Raw genomic sequence first — 20,134 nt, forward strand, 5'->3', positions numbered from 1 at the left:
CTTACCCATTCCCATCTCCCACAGGCCAACTTCTGGAGATGGGCAGGATCACACACCTGTTGATCACCTGGTGTTACAGTCAGGTGACTAACACCTGTCAAAGCTCAAAGAAGGTCAACATAACTGATTAGCTAATTGTTGTTTAGAACAACTTTCTTTGAAGACATGCCAAGCAGTTTATTAGCCTTGGGAGCATGCCTTCAAAGAGGCTCCCATTAACTCAGCTCATTGTCAGTCAGGGACAGGCCCTTAGAAGTCTCTGCAGAGTGAGAAATGCTCCTAAAAGTGCAATTATTTCCCCTTCTACAGAGACAGCAGTTTATATTCTAAGTGCTGGGGAAGGGCTTTGAATACGAACTGCTTCCTTTGAAGAGGAAAAAAGAATACTCCTTTAAAAAACAGAACATTCATGTATTTTAAAAGCTTGTATAACACTGTATGAAACTGTCCAAAGTGGTGTCCAAAGGAATATTGCAAAAGCCCACTGAGCAGTACTTCCAAATCATTGTCAATTAACTAATAGTCAGGTGCCTGGAACATGATGCACTTGGGGCTTTTCAAGCACCATTGATCAGCTGATCAGATGCCTGCCAAGCCACTTTCATGCTTTTAACTGTAGGTAGGTGTGATTTGGCTGGGAGGCCTGGTTGGCCTAATCATGTAAGCAGGCAGTGGGTTTCACACCCTTGCAATACACCTTATATTTATACTGCCTTTCACAGACTGACTCAATTTATTATTTACTTATTAAATTTATATACCGCCCTTCATCTATAACCTTTTTAGGGTCAACTCTCTGGGGGCTGCATGTCAAAGTTGCTGTGTGGCTGAGGTGTAGAGGTGGGCCTAAGGTATAAAAGTGGATGTGGTCAATTTTCACAAATTTCTTTTTAAAAGTCTTTTAAAATTCTATTTAAAAAGCCCCAGTAAGGGGTACACAGCATAAGCAGTTAGTGACTGTGTGTCATGTGCCAGCCCCCACTCCAACCTAGGGAACTGTGGCTGTCCTATCAGCCAGCCCTTGAGTCTGCAGCTGCTGATTTTGAATGCCAGGTTGGCTATGAATAAGATCTTCCTCATCCATGACCTGATTGGGGACAAGTTGGGGGTTTCAGGTGGAATATACAATAGCACCTCGGCTTACGCTACCCTCGGGTAACGTGAACTTTGGGTTGCGAAAGCGGCAAACCCAGAAGTGTTTCACCGTGCGCACATGCGCAGAAGCGCTCTACCGCATCACGCACATGCGCAGAAGTGGTCCCTCTGGTTGCAGAAACCTTGGGATCCGACTGGAGCTCCAGAATGGATCCCGTCCGCAACTGGAGGTACCACTGTATGTTGCTCTAAACACAAGCTTTTTTTCTCCACTATTTCCATCATTTTATTCAATATTCATATTTACCATATACCCACTCATCACTCATTTTTTAAAGCCATAAAGCAATATTGTCTGCAAACATGCCAGCATACATAAACAATCTATCAGCAGATATCATTTTTCGTCTCCAAACATTTATATGCTCCTGCCATTCCTTATATACCCTGGGTATAGAATAGATTCCAAGATCCAAATGTATTCTTTGTTATAAATGGTATAGTTATTTTTGTCATGCTTCTTTTCAGTTTGAACATTACTTTTTCTTGTTTCAGTTTGAAATACTTTTATTCTCCCTCCCTTTTGTATTTTTACCCAATCCAATTCCATGCTGACTGAAACCCAGAAAAGGATATTCCCTTGGATATTATTTATCTGATGAAAGCCTCTCACAGAGTGGTGGCAGTAGAGTGTTTGGTCTAAGTATCTGATAGCACTTACAATTGCAAGTATATATATCAAGTATGCGAAGACTACATTTCAGCATAACAAAATACAGCAGGATAGTTACACTTATTCAATACATAATTTCCTTCCTTGTGTTCTATTAAAAGAGTGTTTGTTTAAACTGCAATTTAAAGCACATGCATATAATAAGGGCAGGTAGGGTTATCAAAGTTACTGAGCATTTTTCATTAGGATACATTGTTTTCAGTTACTCCAGCTCATAAGTAACAAATATCCAACTCAGACCTCTTAAACATTGTGAGTTCTGTCTTCCATCAATATCCCTGCCTCCATTTCTTTGGGCCCCCGACTCATTCTGCTTGCTATTCTTCACTTTAAGCCTTGTTACTTCCAATCTATTCACAACACTTGCAAAAATCTCAAACTTTGCTCTGCCTTGTCATTCCAAGACCAACAATTCAGAACAAATTAAGCCAGCTGACGAAAAACTGTAAATTTAATAATACATAACTAGCCTTCCCATAAACAATATTCACTCCAATTAAAATACATGATTTTTAATTCCATGTTAAAGTAAGACAGATGGGCTCCTTGCTTGTATGCTGCAATTAACACTGCTGAATCAACTGACGATGCAAAATAAAAACAAACCAGAACCTGAACAGGCTGCAGAGTTCAAAGACAAGTAGTCTTAATCATCGCCATCTTCACCCCAATATTTATTCAGGAAATTTCTTGTTGTTATCAGTATGCACAAGATTTCCAATACAAAAGATTTGTTCCCAGCTAACTTGTAAAAGATTCATGTGAAATAAGTAAATGTATTACTTCTTTGCTTCCTCCCTCTGAAAGTCTCAAAGAAGCATTTTGCGTTGCATATTTTCCTATTTGAAAGCTCACAGTGTGAAGAAGCTGTTTCTCTGCTGGTTTTTGAATTGCAAGTTTCCACTCAGTGTACATGAGTAATACACATCAGCTACTGAAGCCCTTCATGTGTCATTCTGGCTCTATAGGCAACACAGCAAAATGTTACCATCTCCTACCATGGTGTCACAAATCAGATTCTAGAGCTCCAGGTGTCGCCAGTTCCTTTACTGGTTTCAAGTTGGCTTGTTTAGTAACTCACCATTTTGGGTTATAAACCAGGATTCTAAGTTCATACATAACACTAAGCCAAACCTCTTTGAAAGAGAGACTAAACCTGGCAGAAGTCTTCCTCTGAGCTATGCAGAAGGATGAAAGGGGGAAAGATCTTAGAAGCTCATGGCAGCTCCCCACCACACTGCTGAACCATGGCTTAGCTCAGAGGTTTTCAACCTTTTTGAGTCCATGGCTCCCTTGACCAACTACATTCTTTCTGTGGCACCCGTGGGGCTTAGGAGCCCAGTTATGTCACCCCTTGCCTGCAGAGCTCGCAGCCTCTCACTCTTTTTTGAACATCCTCCCTTGTGGAGGGGTCCCTCAGCCTCCTCTCCCCTCTCCTTGGGAGTCCTCTGGGCAGCTGCTGCCGCTGCCGTCCCTAGTTTCGGAGCTACGCCCCCCTGCCCCAAAGGGAGATGCCTCCCAGAGGCACCATTCACATGCAGAGCTTATAGCCAGGGCTGCTGCAATAAACAGGTGTGCAAGCCTTTGGGAGGCAAAGACGCAAGAGGGCATCAGAGGAGGGAGGGAAGGAAAGAAAGAAAGAGGGACAGAGGCCAGTGTTGCCATGGCACACTTGTTGAAAACCACTGGCTTAGCCTAATAAATATTATTAATAATTTAATAAGTTTATTAAGTTCATTTTAATAAGTTTACTGAGAAACAAGTGGCAACAAAATGCATTTTCCCTCAACAACAAAATAAAGATAGTGTCTATTTTCAAAGAAATTCACATATGTCTCCCTCTCCTTACCAATTTAATTCAAGTCTGGGCTTTACCACAGATCCTGCTTTCATTGCCAGAGCTCAATATAAGGAATAAATGGTGTCTGGGCATACAGAAAATTTTAGATATTTTATAAGTTTTTATCATCAGTAAAAGTTCTTTTTTAATATTCTTTTTTAGTGCTTTCCACACTTTTGCGGCATTTTGGTTAGCCCTAATAAAGGTATCACCCAGCAGATTTTGGATTCCCCCTCCCTTATAAACCAAGAGAGCTACCTTTGTAGCTGATTTTTAAGTTCAAATAAGCTCTTCCAATCACCTACTAACTGGAGACACCAGGGATTGACCTTGCAACTTTTGAATGAAAAGGATATGCTCTATCACTAAGCTGATGTTTCCTCCCAAAAGGCTTAAAGGCTGACCACTGGCCAGATATTCAAGATTTCAGTTACGCAAATGATAATTCAAAGTCTTGATACAGTATCACTTGCCTTGTTACATGCTTTCACATGAGAATTAAATTCTCCCATTTTACTCATTTTAGTCTCTGGATCATTCATACACATTTTTGTTTGGGAGGGTGAGGTGAGGCTCTCCAAATTAGAATGTGAAATTGAGAGGGGGCGATCTGGCAAAAGCCTTTTATGGGATGTTTGCCAGGAAGACATATCTGAAAATGTGGGACTTCTGTATCATTTTATTGATTTCTTTTGAATATTTATAGGCTGTCTTTCCAAGCAAAGCTCTCTCAAGGCAGATTACATAATAAAAACTTGGAAATGCAACAGTAAAAGTATTAATACAAAAGAATTTCTACATGTACACAAACTTAGTCAGCAGTAACACCCACCCACCCCAGAATATAAAAACCAATTTACCAAAGTAATCTACTTCACAGAGCAATGTAGCAAAAAATATACATTATGTATAAGCTTCCTGAAACAAATAAGCCCTCAGAGTCTTTCTAAAGGTCTGTATGGCATCTCTCCTTTCCCTGTTTAACCATTACTGGCAGCAGAGACTGGGAATTTCCAGTGGTAACCAGATTTTCTGTTTCTATTTTTGTCACACTTTGCCAAATACAACACCTGTATTCACTAAAAGAACATACATGTTGCATAATACATGTGTTGCAAAAGGGGGGAAGTTGCATTATTTTATATTACATCAATGTTTCCTGGAAGCTAACAGTGCATGCATGAGTGCTAGCAACTGAAATGACTTTATTTCTCATCTCCAACTTTTATTACTAAACACCGAGTGTATTTTAATTGGAAACACACACGTCATGTCTCTTAAGTCAAGTAAGATTTAAGCACTGAGCTGATTTCTTAAATGACATTTATTATTGGCACTAATTGCACCAGAACTCTCCCTGCACTGTGTGCAATATTGTGTAAACAATAAAATGATAACATCAAGACATTCTAATGCAAATGGATTGAACCAATAATTATAAACAACTGCCCACCAAAGCCTGCTCTTTAGGAAAGTCTTTAAAACATGCACAGTAAGCTTCTTCAGAGCGTTGTGTGTTATATTTTAGCAGTGATAACTAAACAAGAGGGTCATCTTCCAGAGTCCTGGATTTTTTCTTACACCAACTTCTACTTCTAAGCCAGTTTAATACCACCATTATAAAAAACAGTTGTCTCAAGTTGAACTGTATACTGATATTTCTTTGCAAGAGATACTTTGAGACTGTTAGGATCTTGCACTAATTGCATCTGTTCAGACGTAGTGCAGACTCTAGGTCATGTAAAACTTAGTTGACTCCTGATCAGCTACTAATTTCAATACAAATGAAAGAAGTATCTGCTTTCCCTTCTGCTAACAAGCAAACTTTGTTCTTTCCCTTGACAAGGAGTAGACATTTTGAATAATACTTTTATATTTCAGACTACATTATTACAACTAACTGGGGAGAAACAACAAACCAGACTTCAGCACATGCTGAAAGTCTCCCACTGAGACCTTTGGGACTTAGAAGCCCTCAACTTTTGCTGTATTAACTGCTATTCCAGCAAGTACTGAGTACATTTGCTTAACTCTTATCAAGGCACATGCTGACATGCCTTAGTATGGAAATTTTAGTGTCAATTTAAACCACCCCAAATTAAAACAATTTAAAGACCAAATAATGAAATCACAGCATATACGTTTGAAGGAAGTACATGCCTTTTTAAAAAAGTCATTATGTACACTGGACGCACATGTATCAGGATGCTGAGAGCAACTGTAACTTGTGTGTGTGCCTATAGTGCATATAGAATTCAAATAAAGGTAGCTGCTTGCAATATTAAAAACTTAGCACATTACACAGTCTGTAATATTCAATGCCAAAAAATGTAAATTAGCCTCTAAAGATTCTAGTGCAAGAAAAAAGTCTCAATCCCAAACTGCATTTCAAAATAAGTCAGCTATTCCATGACACAAAGAGTCTTTAAAGGGGTTGTATTCTCCACTAACAATCAATTAAACCTTCTCTGCTCCACCAATAAATGCCATTTTCCACACTACAAAGTTAGGCATGCTACCATACACACTAATCTGTTAATTTGAAATGAGTATTTAATCTTGAAATGTACATAGGGGACACAGATGGTGGAATTCAACATCACACTACTACAAATCTGGCTTTTAGGAGCATGCAAAGCTTGCAATAAGCCACCATGTGCCAGAAAAAAGCTCAGGAAGAAATGGTGTTGAAGAAGAGAGAGGGTGATGAGGAAATTTATAAGAATCTAAAAGAGTGGCAAAGACTGAAAGTAGCAAGAGCAGGTTGGATTCATGAGAGTAAAGGTTTATCTGCATAGCTGATTTAATGGTGCTCTAGAGACCCTTTAACTAAGAACCATTTTCTAGCATTCCTGCACAACTGAGAAACCAAATCTTCCATAACAGGTTTATTATAATGATTAAGCAACATGAATTATCCTATAGGTGACATCCAATGATACCCAACTAACTGTGCAACGGAATTCCACTTGTGAAATGCAATTTCTTCTGCCTCTCCTTTCCACGCAGCCTCCTGCATTCCCTCTCTGTCTGACAGCCCCCTGCTCTAGAGCAGGTTTTGGAGGCATGCAAGAGACTGCAGAGTGGAGGAGAGGAACATAAGCATAAGCAGAAATCCACTTGCAAGATGCTGGTATGCCACCCTGTTTTTAACAACCTTGGTAAACAATTCATCCAGCAAAAGCAAAATATTTTCTTGAAATTTTCAGAAAACAGTCTTATTATATTTTGCAAACATTATATTTTGAAAAAAAAAATTCAAACATTTTGCGTATCAAACCTGCTTGAATACTTAAAATAATATATGTGACACAAAACAAAATATGTAGGGTTAACTTCTCTTACAAGCTGGCTTTCTGCTGCACTAAAGCATCCAATACAACTTGTTTACCAATTACATGGCAAGCTTTCATACAGATTAATATATAAAGAAAACTTCATGTGGAAATTAAGAAAATGAAATGCAAGAACAGTCTTAAAACAGGTATTCAAAGAAAAAATAAGTGGCATACTGGAGGTCTGCCAGGACGACCGCGTTTTCTTTTCCCCTTCAGTTCAGTTTCTTCCAGTTCACTACCAGCATCTGAATGTGCAGTAGTTTCATTTGTAGAATCCCTGAAGGAAAATGCCAGTTAAAAATAAATTAGTAAACAAATTATTAATGCATAACTGAGTAAATATTTGGCCCCAACTCTACTTTTTAAACACAACTAAGGGGCTAGTAAAGCTGGTCCCAAAATGCATGTTGTCAAGCAAGTGAAGCTTTCAGCTCACAGGATGACTACTAACAGGAAGGAGTGTGGACGATGCAGCAGGCAACTGGATCAGTTCTGTGTTCATGACATTAAAATGCTTGGAATATGGGGTGGAAATTGACTGGGATAATAGACAGGTAGGGCATGATGAATATTTATACATCTTTAACCACATTTTTCTCTTACTTAAAAAAATTCACTTTAAAAAAACCAACAAACTACTGAAATCGAAATCAACATTATTGTTAATAGCATTGTGGAAACATGGAATGTTCACCCAAAACAAATGAAGTTTCCATACGAATCATGAGGTTACTACTGCTTTGGCTACATTCTCCTACTTCTGCCTTCTACCATGCTGCTCCCTATGCCTGGTATATACCGTAACTCCCACTGTATCTCCCTCTCTTTCTCTGATAAAAACTTTCACAAATAGCATACACAGTAAAAAAATAAAGCCATCTCATTTTACAGCTGACAACATTAGGATTATACAGAAGTGATGAGACTGTTCAGTACTTGCCCAGAGCAAATATTGGTTTAAGAACCTCCAAACAACAATAACCAACAACTAAAAGTAACAAAACTGAAAATGGTGAAAAGGCCCAGGTTAAATGTCTACCAACATGTTATCCTACAGAACAGGTGCCAAGGATGATGGAAGCTTTAGTCCACCAACATCTGGAGGGCCACAGAGATTCCAGGGATTTTGTTACTTGCTGTTTCAGTAGGTTGGAGAAAGCCCTTCAAGGCATTCATTCACACATCAAATGTTAGCACAAATTTAGGAAACCTTATAACATGTCAGACTATTTATTCTCATAGTACAGGACTGCCTACTCTGACTGTCAGCAGCTCTCCACAGTTTCAGAAGAGGTCTGTCCCATCACCTGCTTTGAGATCCTTTTAACTGGAGCTGCCAGGTACTGAACCTAGGACCCTCTCGATGTGAAGTACGTGCTCTACCACTGAGCTATGGATGCTCCATCATTGCTGCAAGCTGTTCCTAACCCAAAGTCAAAAAACAAAATGGTATTTTACCTGCAATATAAATCTATGCCACAGCACTCATGAATGCCTAAGTAAAGGGTTCGGGAAAGACCATTCTTGCCTGTAACTGGTACCTCAATTAAGAAAACTCTTTCATACTAAAATAGAAGGGAGGGGAGAGGGGGAAATGTTCATTTGTTAAAAGCAGGTGAAGATTGGCAGTGTGAAATTAAAGGAGAATCTGAAAATGTTTATTGGAGAATAATGATCTATAGCTGATTTGGATTTCAGAGAGCAGTGCTACAAAATGGCTTCTGTACGATATGTAACATCTTGGGAAATGTATAAAATTTCTAAGACAAGTATGAGAAATGCTGGCATTGAGAGCTATCTAAAGGAGACTTTGTTCTGATTCACACATCATATTAAACCGCAGTTGAAAACAGTGCCGGATTTACATGCAATCTGAGTGGGCTATAGCCCAAAGCATCGTAATTTGGAGAGGACTTGGCCTCTTGCCATTAAAAAAAAAACAGGTAAATTTTACTACCTAGGCCCAGTTGCTTAGCAACATTAAACACATGATCTATCAGTCTATGACTGCATAACAGTTACACAGGTGCCTACTTACTGTTTAATAAAGTTCATGGAGGCTTTAAAGCTACTCAAAATCAAATGATAAAGTCAATTATGAAGCAATACAAGTCCTCAGATCACTGGCTATCATTACAGCGTGCATTTTGAGAACAAGGGAGGATTATTTTATATCATTGTGAATCATAACATTTAAATTTGACTTTTGTGAAAATAATGAGTAAGCGATATAAAAGTGGTGCTAGTAAATGAAAGCGAAAACAGAACAGAAGGAAATGCTCCAATGTTTAAAGCCAATCACATCATATGGCTTTGTACAGCATGCAGAAACAGCCCTACAGAATCCCTCATATACAGAACATTCATTTTTACAAACAGAAGAAAATCAGGTAGACGATATGAGCAGTCTGAGCATACTGAAGAACAAACAGTTCACATACAGAACACAGCTTCCCAAGAACTTCAAGTACCACTACAAGTACAGAAACTTCTGGAGAAAGTGACAATGAAGCGACAGGACCTACAGCCAAAGGAATAACACAAGGCACTGAGGGAACGTGCCATGAGATAGTTACACTGAAAGAAGCAGTTCAAGCTCATTACCGTCTTAAAGAATGGGAAAACAAAGTAAATGATCTCAGCGAAAGTCCTAGCATTACAGAAACAAAAATACCAACCGTTCATACTAATAGTAATTTCAGAGACAATAATGGCATGGGCTTCTGGACCACGCTAAATAACAAGGAAATATTATTCTGGATTGAGAAAGGTCCATCGGAACATCAGCACTGGATGGATCTTTTAGCACTTCAAAGTGAACATACAAAAACCAAGCCCAATTCTGCTCAAATAATTTATTCTATTCCACCAAAGTAAATGGCCTACCCTTGAGAATGGCTAGTGTATTCTCCCACAAAATGAAAGGTCTACTGCTTTGTGTGCAAACTTTTCTTTAACCAAACTACCTCAACTACAGCTTTAGCTTCTACTGGATTTGATGACTAGCATCATGCTTATCTTGTTCAAACCCAAGGAAGCTCTAAAAATCATATGAACTCTATGCTAACCAACTTAACAAGAAAGCGTGGTCAAACGCTCACATTAAAACTTGAAGAGCAAATCAAAGCAGAGCAGGATTACTGGAGGCACATACTTCAGTGAGTTATTGTAGTGATTTGGCAGAACGTGGCTTTGCGTTTAGGGGAGCTGATGAAGCATTTGGTTCAGCAAACAATGGTAACTTTCTTGGATTGTTTGAATTAATTGCCAAAATTGATCCCTTCCTGTGTGCTCACATAAATCAGTAGGTAAAGGCTCTGGTCAGCCATTGTCCTTTCCAAAACCATATGTGATTATCCAATTGATGGTTAATACACATCAAGAAGGAATACTGAGCAACATCAAACAGACAGGTTATTTTAGTTTATCAGTAGATTCAACCCCTGATGTTTCCCATGTAGATCAATTTATTCTCATTGTTAGATATGTTTCTTTAATGATGGATTACCAGTTGAACACTTTCTGAGTTTTTACGTTCTTGACTCCTGTGCACATCAGCAGAGCACGCATAAGCCTACCTCGCTACACCCCCATGTAGTGTAACCCTTGTTAAAAAAAACCCTCTACATAGGGTATTGTAACTTTCATGTCACTTTTGGAAGATGTGTAAGGTAAAAAATATTTTATTCACAGACAAGGCTTGTAATATAGAGGTTTAAGCTATAAAAGCCACATAATTGTTTTATCAGCAAAATAGACTGGCTTAGCCGTTTAAGACTACTCTCACAGAAAGAGGTCAGGCAGTAAGGAGCATACAAGACTAATTGGGACATTACAGAAGAATCCAACCTTATTAACTCTAAAAATATTTTTTTGCATTCATGCCTACTTCATAAACACCTAATTCCTGATGTCATTAAAACAAACAGAATAGCACTTTAAGAGCTGAGGAGACAATATCTCAAGTTACATCCTCTTCAGTTATGCTCTAGCTGTTAAGTCTGACCAAAGTTAAACAGACTAAATTTGAAAATGCTGCAGTAAGGAGGCTTTCAGAGCAGATTTATGAGGGTCCACATTTTCATTCATTACCACACTTGCCATGGAAAGCATGCTGCCATTTTCCAATGAGCCCCTGGCTTCCTCCTAACAGAGTTTGAGTGGGTGGGGATGGTCCCAACAAAGGTGCAGCAACCATAACCCGCTCCCTAGCACCATAGTTGGGAAAGCTAGGAGCTGTCTGCTGTGTTGCTGAGCACCTTAGTGGCATAGTGCCAAGTCCCCGCCACTTTTCCCAGCTTTGAACTAGAAACTGAGGAGTAAAGGAAAAAAATAAGCCTGATCTCTGCTTCCATGACAAAGTGTTGTGGCAGTCACAATTTTTGGTATGACTACCTTGGTAAGCAAATGATGAAGTTACAATCCCTGGGGAAAACATAAAAAAGGTTTAATAATGAAAACTGTAAGGTTTAGACAAAAGTGGTCCATGCTGTGCTTCCCAAATAACTCACCTGACCTTTAATCACTTCTAGTTCACACATTTGATTGTTCATTTTTTCAGCTGAGTCACCTGGGAATGCAAGCTATCTACCTATATTACCCTTTGAATCTAGGCACTATAGTAGGAGTTGGATGGAGAAGGTAAAGGGTATATATTTAGGGGGAGTCTGTGAGGGAATCCGAGCTCTGTGAACAGGAGGAGCCTCTGTGACAAATCATCACAGCAGCAGTGGCAAACCACTAGGCAAGTTCTGCACTTGTTCAAGTTCAGCAACAGGGTATGGTGGGCAGAGAAGTAAATTCACAACTTGTTTAACCAAGAGCTTAGCTTATTAAATTTAAGACTTTTTAATTCAAAATATCACAGCAGCTTTTAATTTAAAAGACTAAAGCAGTTATGAGGCTAGGAAGCAAGCAACAGGGAGTGATATCCTATGAGCGCCATACCTATGACTATATGTCTCTGGCAGCTTGTAGTTTCATAGGATACTAAAATAGAATATAACAATTTGGGTCCTGAAAACCTATTGGGGCACTTCTAAAGGTGGGTGGAGTCAGGATTAGAACCTATACTTCTTAACACCAAAGAGACTTTCTGTTGACATCCATTATTACTAAATGCCCCAGGGTAAAATTCTGCTAACAGGCACAAGTTCTAATTTTTATCAAAAGCTAGAGCAGATTCCCACTTAAAGTATTTAAACTAGCTCATACACTACCTTCTCAGTTACTTCATATACTGCATGCACACTGTACATCAAGAAACCTTTTGACTAGAATCACCAATTAATAGGACTAACGGGTTTCCTTTGGGAGGGTAGGGAAACTGCAATCTGATAGTTGAAGAAAGGCAGATTGCTGTCTTTCATTGTCCAATAGCAGCATTTTTCTGCTGTTAGCAGAAAATAAATTGCTTATATATTCTCCAGAGTAACCATCACCAGTTGCAGTTGCTTGAAGAAATACACCAAGCAAAACCAAAAATGCACTGTGGAGCACAGAATCTTGTAGCAACCATATTCTTGCTATTCTCTTACGCAACACAAATAACATGATTTTAAATTCCCATATTCTGAAGAAAAAATGAATATATATGGCACGTTTCCAATAAATTTTATTTTTAGATGTTTTTAGCCGTTTTGAAATGTTTGTTTTTTTAATTGTATTGGTTTTTAACTACAGAAGTGTTTGCTGCCTGGGCTCCTTTGGGAGGATGGGCAGAATATAAATGTAATGATAAAAAAAATTAAATGGTTGAACTGAGTGTAATTTCTTCATCACAATCAAAGTGCACAATCACACATGCGATTAGGAACATTTATTTCAATTTGCAGTTCACCTACCCTCACAGCAGTATTAAAGGCTTTGTGGCTCCTGTATCTCAAATGTTTGCAGTTCTGATGAGAATCCAGGTCTATATACACCTGCCTAGACAATAAATTTTATTTTATTCCCTAGTTTATCTGCTGGTAGATACTCTGCCAACTTCTGTACCATTAACTATTAGTATTAAGCAGCAGTATATACAGGGTGAGTCCTTTAAAAGAGGCCCTGTGGATACAGAGTACACATGTTCCACGGGGCCTCTTTTAAAAGACTCACCCTGTATATGATTTGTTTTGGAGTATCAAACTCACACCACTGGATTCTCTAATCTCTAATCTCTCATGGAATTCTCTCTCCAATAAGGCTACACCAATACGACATATTTACGCAGGGAAACCTAATAAACAATGGGAATGATTTGTGCATTGTCTACTGAACTGTTCTACTGAAAGTCATGAGAAACTCACCATAGTCCATCCAGCAAGTATATCTAGTCTGGCTATTCAGTCAGAAGGAACAGAACAAACTGAGATGCTGCGCCCATATAATATACCTTTAAAACAGACTTGCGATTTTTTACTTGCCCCAAACACAGCAGGTACATTTGCCCTAAAACTTAGGTGCCCACTCTTTATCTCTAATTATTCATGTTCGTATTTCCAATAGAAAAGGAAGTAGAAATTGCTGCAGTTCATGTTTGTCTGTGGTCAGGAACAGAAATCAGTCAAACAATCAGTACTCGTTCACATTTTTGTTGTGGGTTTTTAAAGTCCATAAATGAAAAATAATTAATGGCACTTTTTAAACACTGTTTTGAGGGTTTCCTTTACAGTGAAATGAATATAGCTTGCATAAGTTACATAACAGTTTCTAAGCTTTGTTAAATGGTAGACAGCAAGACAAATAGCTTAACTATTTGGCAGAAACTGAACTGCGGGGAATGGAAACAGCTCTGACCTCAAAAAATAAAGGTCTCAGAATCAATATCTGAGTACAGTTCCCTCACATTATTGAGCAACCACTACCCATCAACAGGCACTTTGGATTAAGGATATATTTCTTCCTTTTTTGTATTTCTATTTGCCTTGCAATAAAAATAATCAAAGTGGCTTACAAATAATAAAAAGATGAATTAAACACCAGTAACCCAATTAAAAAGAAGCATAAGATTCTAGATAAAGAAAGAAATTAGTCCTACTAGGTTCAGAAATTAAGCATTAAACACTGGTAAATTTGCTGTTAAGCCAGAAAAATTTGTCCATTATAGTTGTTTGAGATTTTAAAATGTTATGGTCAGGATCCCAAATGTCCAAAACCTGATTAACATGCTCCTAGAGAGACCTTTGCACTTGTGCTATTTAAACAGCAGCTCCATATGGCAAGTCATTCTTGAAATGAAGACTATCTAGAACCCCTACATTAAAGGAACAGATTAATAAATTGTGATATATAGCCTCAATGGTTAAGTATCAAAATTTGTTCATTTATCTGACGGTAGATCAACGAAACAAATTTGAGAACTCTGGATGCCATGTATTAAATATTACAAGTTTTATCATCATTGTTAAATAGAAGGGGGACAAAATTTTCTGTGGCATTCTGCAGGGTACCAATTCCCAGGGCACCAAACAATACTCGTGCCCCCCACCCGGCACATTCTAACAATGGCCTTAAAGCTGGGAATGATATCACTGTAATACAGTGCCCCCAACTTCACTTCCTTCAGCCACTCTAGGAGGATACCTTGGTCAACAATAACAAAAGTTGTGGAGAGATCAAGGAGAACAAGCAGGATTTCACTGCAGTCACTTCCTCTGTTTCTCACCCAAGGAGATACTGCAATTAGGACATTTCATATAATCATAAAATTGTAGAGTTGGAAGGTACCCAAAAGAGTCATCTAGTCCAACCCCCTGCAATGGAATCATAGCTTTCATATTAACATGCACAGGAGGAAGCTGCAATTCCTATTGATGTCCCTGGGACTGACAGCAAACTGTGTATAACTAATATCCAAATGTATTTTCACGTCCTAATTACCGTATTTTTCACCCAATAGGACGCACTTTTTCCCCTCCAAAAATGAAGGGGAAATCTGGGTGCGTCCTATGGGTCAAATACAGGCTTTCGCTGAAGCTTGGAGAGCGAGAGGGCACCAACCCCTCTCGCTCTCTAGGCTTCAGCAAGCTATCAGCAAGCCTGGGGAGCCTGCGGGAGTTCCTGAAGCAGAGCGCCTCGCCGCCGGGCAGATATCCGCAGCCGAGGGAGCCCCGCAGGGCTCCCTTGCTGCGGATAGCAGCCTGCTGGCCGGCGTGCGGGGCGCCCTGAAGCAGAGCGCCTCGCCACCGGGCAGATATCCGCAGCCGAGGCAGCCCCGCGGGAGGTCCCGCAGGGCTCCCTCGCTGCGGATAGCAGCCTGCTTCCCAGAGCGCGGGGAGTTCCCGCAGGGCTCCCTAGGCTGCGGATAGCAGCCTGCTGCACGGAGCGCGGGGCGCGCTGAAGCAGAGCGCCTCGCGCTTTGGGCAGACATCGGGCAGCCCCACAAGCTCGGGGGACAGCGGGGAGACGGAGCGCCGCCATCCCACTGTTCCCCGACCTGGTTTGGATTCCCCGACCTGGTTTTGGGGGGGGGGGAAATAAAGGGGAAAAAATTTCCTTTATTTCCCCCCCCCCAAAAAAAACTAGGTGCGTCATATGGGACGAAAAATACGGTACATCCGAAAAATGTTTATTTTTCTGAACCTTTAAAAACATATGCAAGTTTCTTCTATCTCTACAAGGCAATAGACTTCAGCATCATCTGTTTCAGATAATGGAATTTTGTTTACTACAAAGCTGATGAGTTTATTTTCAAACTTTCTTTATACATTACAATCACATTTTACGTGGAGTTTCAGTTCCAAGGGTTCCACACATACAAAAAAATTGTGCATATCCAAAGCTTTGCAGCCACATGGCAGCTAGCAGCTGTACTGTGTGCTGAGTTGTCCTTACCCAGCAATCAAGGCAGAGAGCCTAAAAGCTCTTTTCGTGTCAGGTCAGCATGGGCTTTCCCACACAAAAAAGAGCTTTTGAGCTCTCTGACTTGCTTCCAGGGCAATGCCCAACCAGCATGCAGGTTCTGGGAGGTCAGGGATGCACATGCAAGATTTTGCAGAAACTCACACAAGCATGCCAAAACTGGCATGTCAAGTGGGCCTTGCCCCCCAAGCAAGGCAAAGAGTTTAAAAGCTCTTCATGTGCCGGGTAGCCCAAGCGTACCCAGTGCATAAAGAGTTTTTAAGCTTGCTGCCTTGCTTAGATTTAACGTGCGCAATTTAAACCAGTCTGCCTTCAACTGCATATTGGTGAAATTACACAAATTAAGTGTGTATAAGATGCAACTGTTCTATATGTTTTTCTATTTACCCAAGGGTCGTATAGGTACAGCTCAGATTGACTTCCCTAATGTTAGCTATCATATAAAAGAAAGATACAGTGGCAGAAAGGGTAAAAGATGAAGAGTCCCACTGAAATCCATGAAAAGTCAAAAACTCCTGCTTCCCCACCCCAACAGAGCAGGATTCCAATCAACTTTACGGCCAATTGCAGCACATCAAACACATTATATAACCCTGTCCTGGAAGGCCATCTCACAGATAACAATGAATGGCGTCCTGCCTAAGAAAAATTACAGTACAGAAGTGGGGATTTTGGTAGCTGAAACTCTTGGTCCTTTGTACAAGCACCATACCCAAGGTTACTATTTCTCAGAAACCTCACTCAGATTATTTATTTTATTTATTTGAACAATATATATAACCACTTCACTTCAGTTTACAAAAATTCAAAAAATAAAAATCATTTAAAACTATAAAATCTAACATCAATTAAAATGCCTGCTAGAATGGACTTCAGTAGGTACTGGAAAGTTCAGTAGGGAGGGGACCTGCCTGAACTCAACTGAAAAGGAATTCCGTAAACTTGGGCCCACAATACTAAATGTACAGCTCCTGGTGAACACGAGCCATGCATCCAAGCGATAGAGGACCACTAACAGTGACTTCCATGAAAACCTTGGTGATCATTCAAAGATATAAAGGATCAGGTAGTCCTTGAGGTGGACTCAAATTGTTAAGAGCCTTGTAAATTAACACAAGGACCTTCAACCTGGCCCAACAGTGTATAGGCAGCCTTACCTCTTTTTTATACCTTTTAAGCAGCCAGTGCAGACTTTTGAGCATTGGAGTTATCTGTGGTGATAGTCTGCCTTCTCAACAGTCTAGCAAAAGCATTTTGTACTAGCTGGAGACTCTGACCCAGGCCCAAGGGTACCTCCACATAGAGCACATAGCAATAATCAAGTATTTAGGTTACAAATGCATGGATCACTGTGGCCAGACTATCCCTAACCAAGAACAGCAGCAGCTGACATACCAGCTGTAAAAGGCACTCCAACCAGAGGTCACCTGAGCTTCCAGAGAAAAAGATGGATCCAGGGCCACCCTCCAAACCTGTTTTTTCAGAGGATCTACAACCCCATCCAGAACAGGTAGCTGGCCCATCTTGTGGACACAGGAACTATCAACCCAAAGTGCCTCCGTCCTCCTAGGGCTGAAGTTCAGTTCATTGGCCCTCACCCAGCCCACTCAAGATTATTATGGAGGAGTAGAGCTGTGTGTCATCAGATACCAAACACACAGTAAGAACTTCAATTAATACCATACAAGGTAAGCAATGCACTTTGAATATTTGGCTGTTGGTTTTTTAAAAGAAAGAAAGAAAGAAAATGAACTACTCACTGTAAGACTGGTAACTCTGAAGTAATCATGATGTAGGCCACTACGTTTTAAAACCCAACGAGTATCTTGTGGTGACGTCTTTATCAGCCAATCTCGTAATTATTTTCAAGAAATCTCCAAATCCAGCCTATTAAATAAAAAAGGTAGTTAAGAACCATAATTCTGAAATGAAATTGTAGATTCAATAAACCAAAGGGTAGAGGGTAGGGAGAAGACTCTCTCGATCAAAGTCATGTGTATTTTCCAAATGTGAGGTAGAGGATCTTCCATATTGTGAATGTACAAAAAGTGGGTGGATTTCTCAATCAGGATTATACATGTTTTTCTAGCTCTGGCCAATATAATATTTAGCGTTCTGAATGCACAAATCCAATGGGAAGCATTTCACAGCATCTTAATCATAACCTCATGTGAAAAATGTATATTCAATTGTTCATTTTATATATGAAATGTCCATTATCAATTGTTAACTGGAGGACATATAAAAAGGTAACAGTTTACAAATCCAAATAAATAAAAATCTAAAGCACACTTAAAACAATAATTTTAAATAAAAGAAATAGTTTAAAAACTGCAAAAAGTAGAAATACAAGGCCGAAAGTTCCAGAGTTAAACAATCACATAAAAACACAGCATATCAGAAATTAAAAAGGCCTGTAAAAATAGTACTGCTTTTAGGCGTTGAAATGAACTACTGTATATATAGCTGGTTTGCATATGATAAACCACAGTTTGTCTTAAGCCATGTGTCTTTTGTGAACCCCCCATCCCTCGCCATGCAACTTGCATGGCTTCTCTCCCTGCCGCAGGGTGGCCGTACAGTTCTAATAAACCATAGTATGGTTTGTCACTAGGGTTCAAAATTCGCAGGGCACCAGGTGCCTTTTGCTAAAGATTCTCCATTTGCAAGCACCTCAAAAAGTCTGGGTGCCATTTTTTGCACCTGGCTGACATTCAAGGATTACTGAAATGTATGCACATATGTTAAGGATAAGCAATGTGTTAAGGAGTTTAACAATAAAGAGTGGAGTGTTTTGAAAACTGAGGTACGGTACCAATATTTTTATTGTAAACACCAAATTAAACATGTATTGACAATTTCTGCTAAAAATGTTATATTAACAATGTGCCACTTGTGTGAATTGCGTATTAGTTCATGCTTATCAAAATAATAAATAAAATAGTGTTGCCAGCCCACTTGCCCCCCAAAGGGGCGACTAGACATTCTGTTTGGTGCCCACAATCCAGGTCCCAGAAGCCATTTGGCTTCTAGCTTTTCCATCCCAGTTTCTAACACTGCTTGTCATGTTAACTGAACTTGAACTGTAGCTTGTTTGTTTCAACCAAACCTCGAATGGTATGCCAAAAGTAAACCAACAGCAAACCTTTATTTCTGGCTTACTGTTTGTGGTTTGTTTGAAACAAACCATGATCTGGGTTTGAATAATACAACAAGAAACATTATGGCCTGTTTGAGCCATGCTGGCACTACATGGGGACCCACACAGCAGGGAGAGACACATTCACAATTAAACCATTGATTTAAGACAAACTATGGTTTATCATAGTATGATAACCAGGCCACTTCGTCAGCATAATTTGGACACTGCACAGTTCAAACTTCTGATATGGCCTATGGGGGGGGCGGGCAGGTGGGAATTATTCAGAGGCAAGTAGGAAGAATGCTTAGCCTGGTGACATATACTTTTAAATCACCATTCAATAACCACAATCAACCACAAACTTAATTAGCTTGCCAGAAGCAGTACAACAATTCCTTAAGGTTTTCGCAAAAGCATTGTTTGCCTTGTAGCAAAACTATTGTTTTCTTTCATTTTGCAATTCTTTTTTGCCTTTCTTCCACCTTCCAATGCTTGCATTAATGCTCTTTCCCCTCTAGTTCCATGAATTCCCATGCAGTATTGTATCAAATACTTTATAATAGGGTGGTCCAACAGCAACACTTGATGCTCCCTCCAGATATTCAAAATGACGTGGCTGTTATATTATTTTTGACCTTAGCACAATAATTTAACCTCCACAATATAAGAATGGATCTATACACCATACATCAAACAGTCTTGGATGAAACTGATTATGTTTACCAGTCTGAGTTCAGGCCTGGTTTGGGGACAGAATCAGCCTTTATCACCCTGATGGATGACCTCCTTCAGAAGGGGGATTGGAGTAGTGTGATCCTGTTAATTCTCCTAAATCTCTTAGCAGCTTTTGTCATCATTGACCAGAGATCATCGTTAGTATTTCACGCCTCCGATGCTGCAGATGTGATTGGTGTAAATCACATGCCTGACTGGGAATAGTGTGGGAATGGAAGACAGTTATCTGTATGTACTATTGTACTGTACTTTTGCTTTTACTTGTCCTATTTTCCCTCTTGGAGCTGGAGAGAGGACGCCATGATTCCTTTGACTGTACATAGTGTAAATAAATACATAAAATAAATACATAGATTAGCTCTACGATGTCTCACGCTTCTTGCTGTGTTATGCCAGAAGATTAG

General features: G+C 39.6%; 1 protein-coding gene across 4 annotated transcripts in view; it reads right to left on the reverse strand.

Annotated features, from left to right (window-relative positions):
- Positions 1 to 20,134, reverse strand: part of STAG1 (STAG1 cohesin complex component) — a 98,803-nt gene that overhangs the window by 48,085 nt on the left and 30,584 nt on the right. For all 4 annotated transcript variants that reach the window (XM_083616234.1, XM_083616233.1, XM_083616236.1 and 1 more), the window contains 2 exons: positions 17,614 to 17,740; positions 7,181 to 7,283 (listed from right to left, as the gene is read on the reverse strand). In XM_083616234.1, the coding sequence (XP_083472360.1) occupies positions 7,181 to 7,283; positions 17,614 to 17,642 (132 nt within the window). In that variant the 5' untranslated portion in view covers positions 17,643 to 17,740. The remainder of the gene's footprint in view (positions 1 to 7,180; positions 7,284 to 17,613; positions 17,741 to 20,134) is intronic.

This window comes from Podarcis filfolensis (genome assembly GCF_964270895.1).
Source record: "Podarcis filfolensis genome assembly, chromosome: 5".
Classification (NCBI taxonomy): Eukaryota; Metazoa; Chordata; class Lepidosauria; order Squamata; family Lacertidae; genus Podarcis; species Podarcis filfolensis.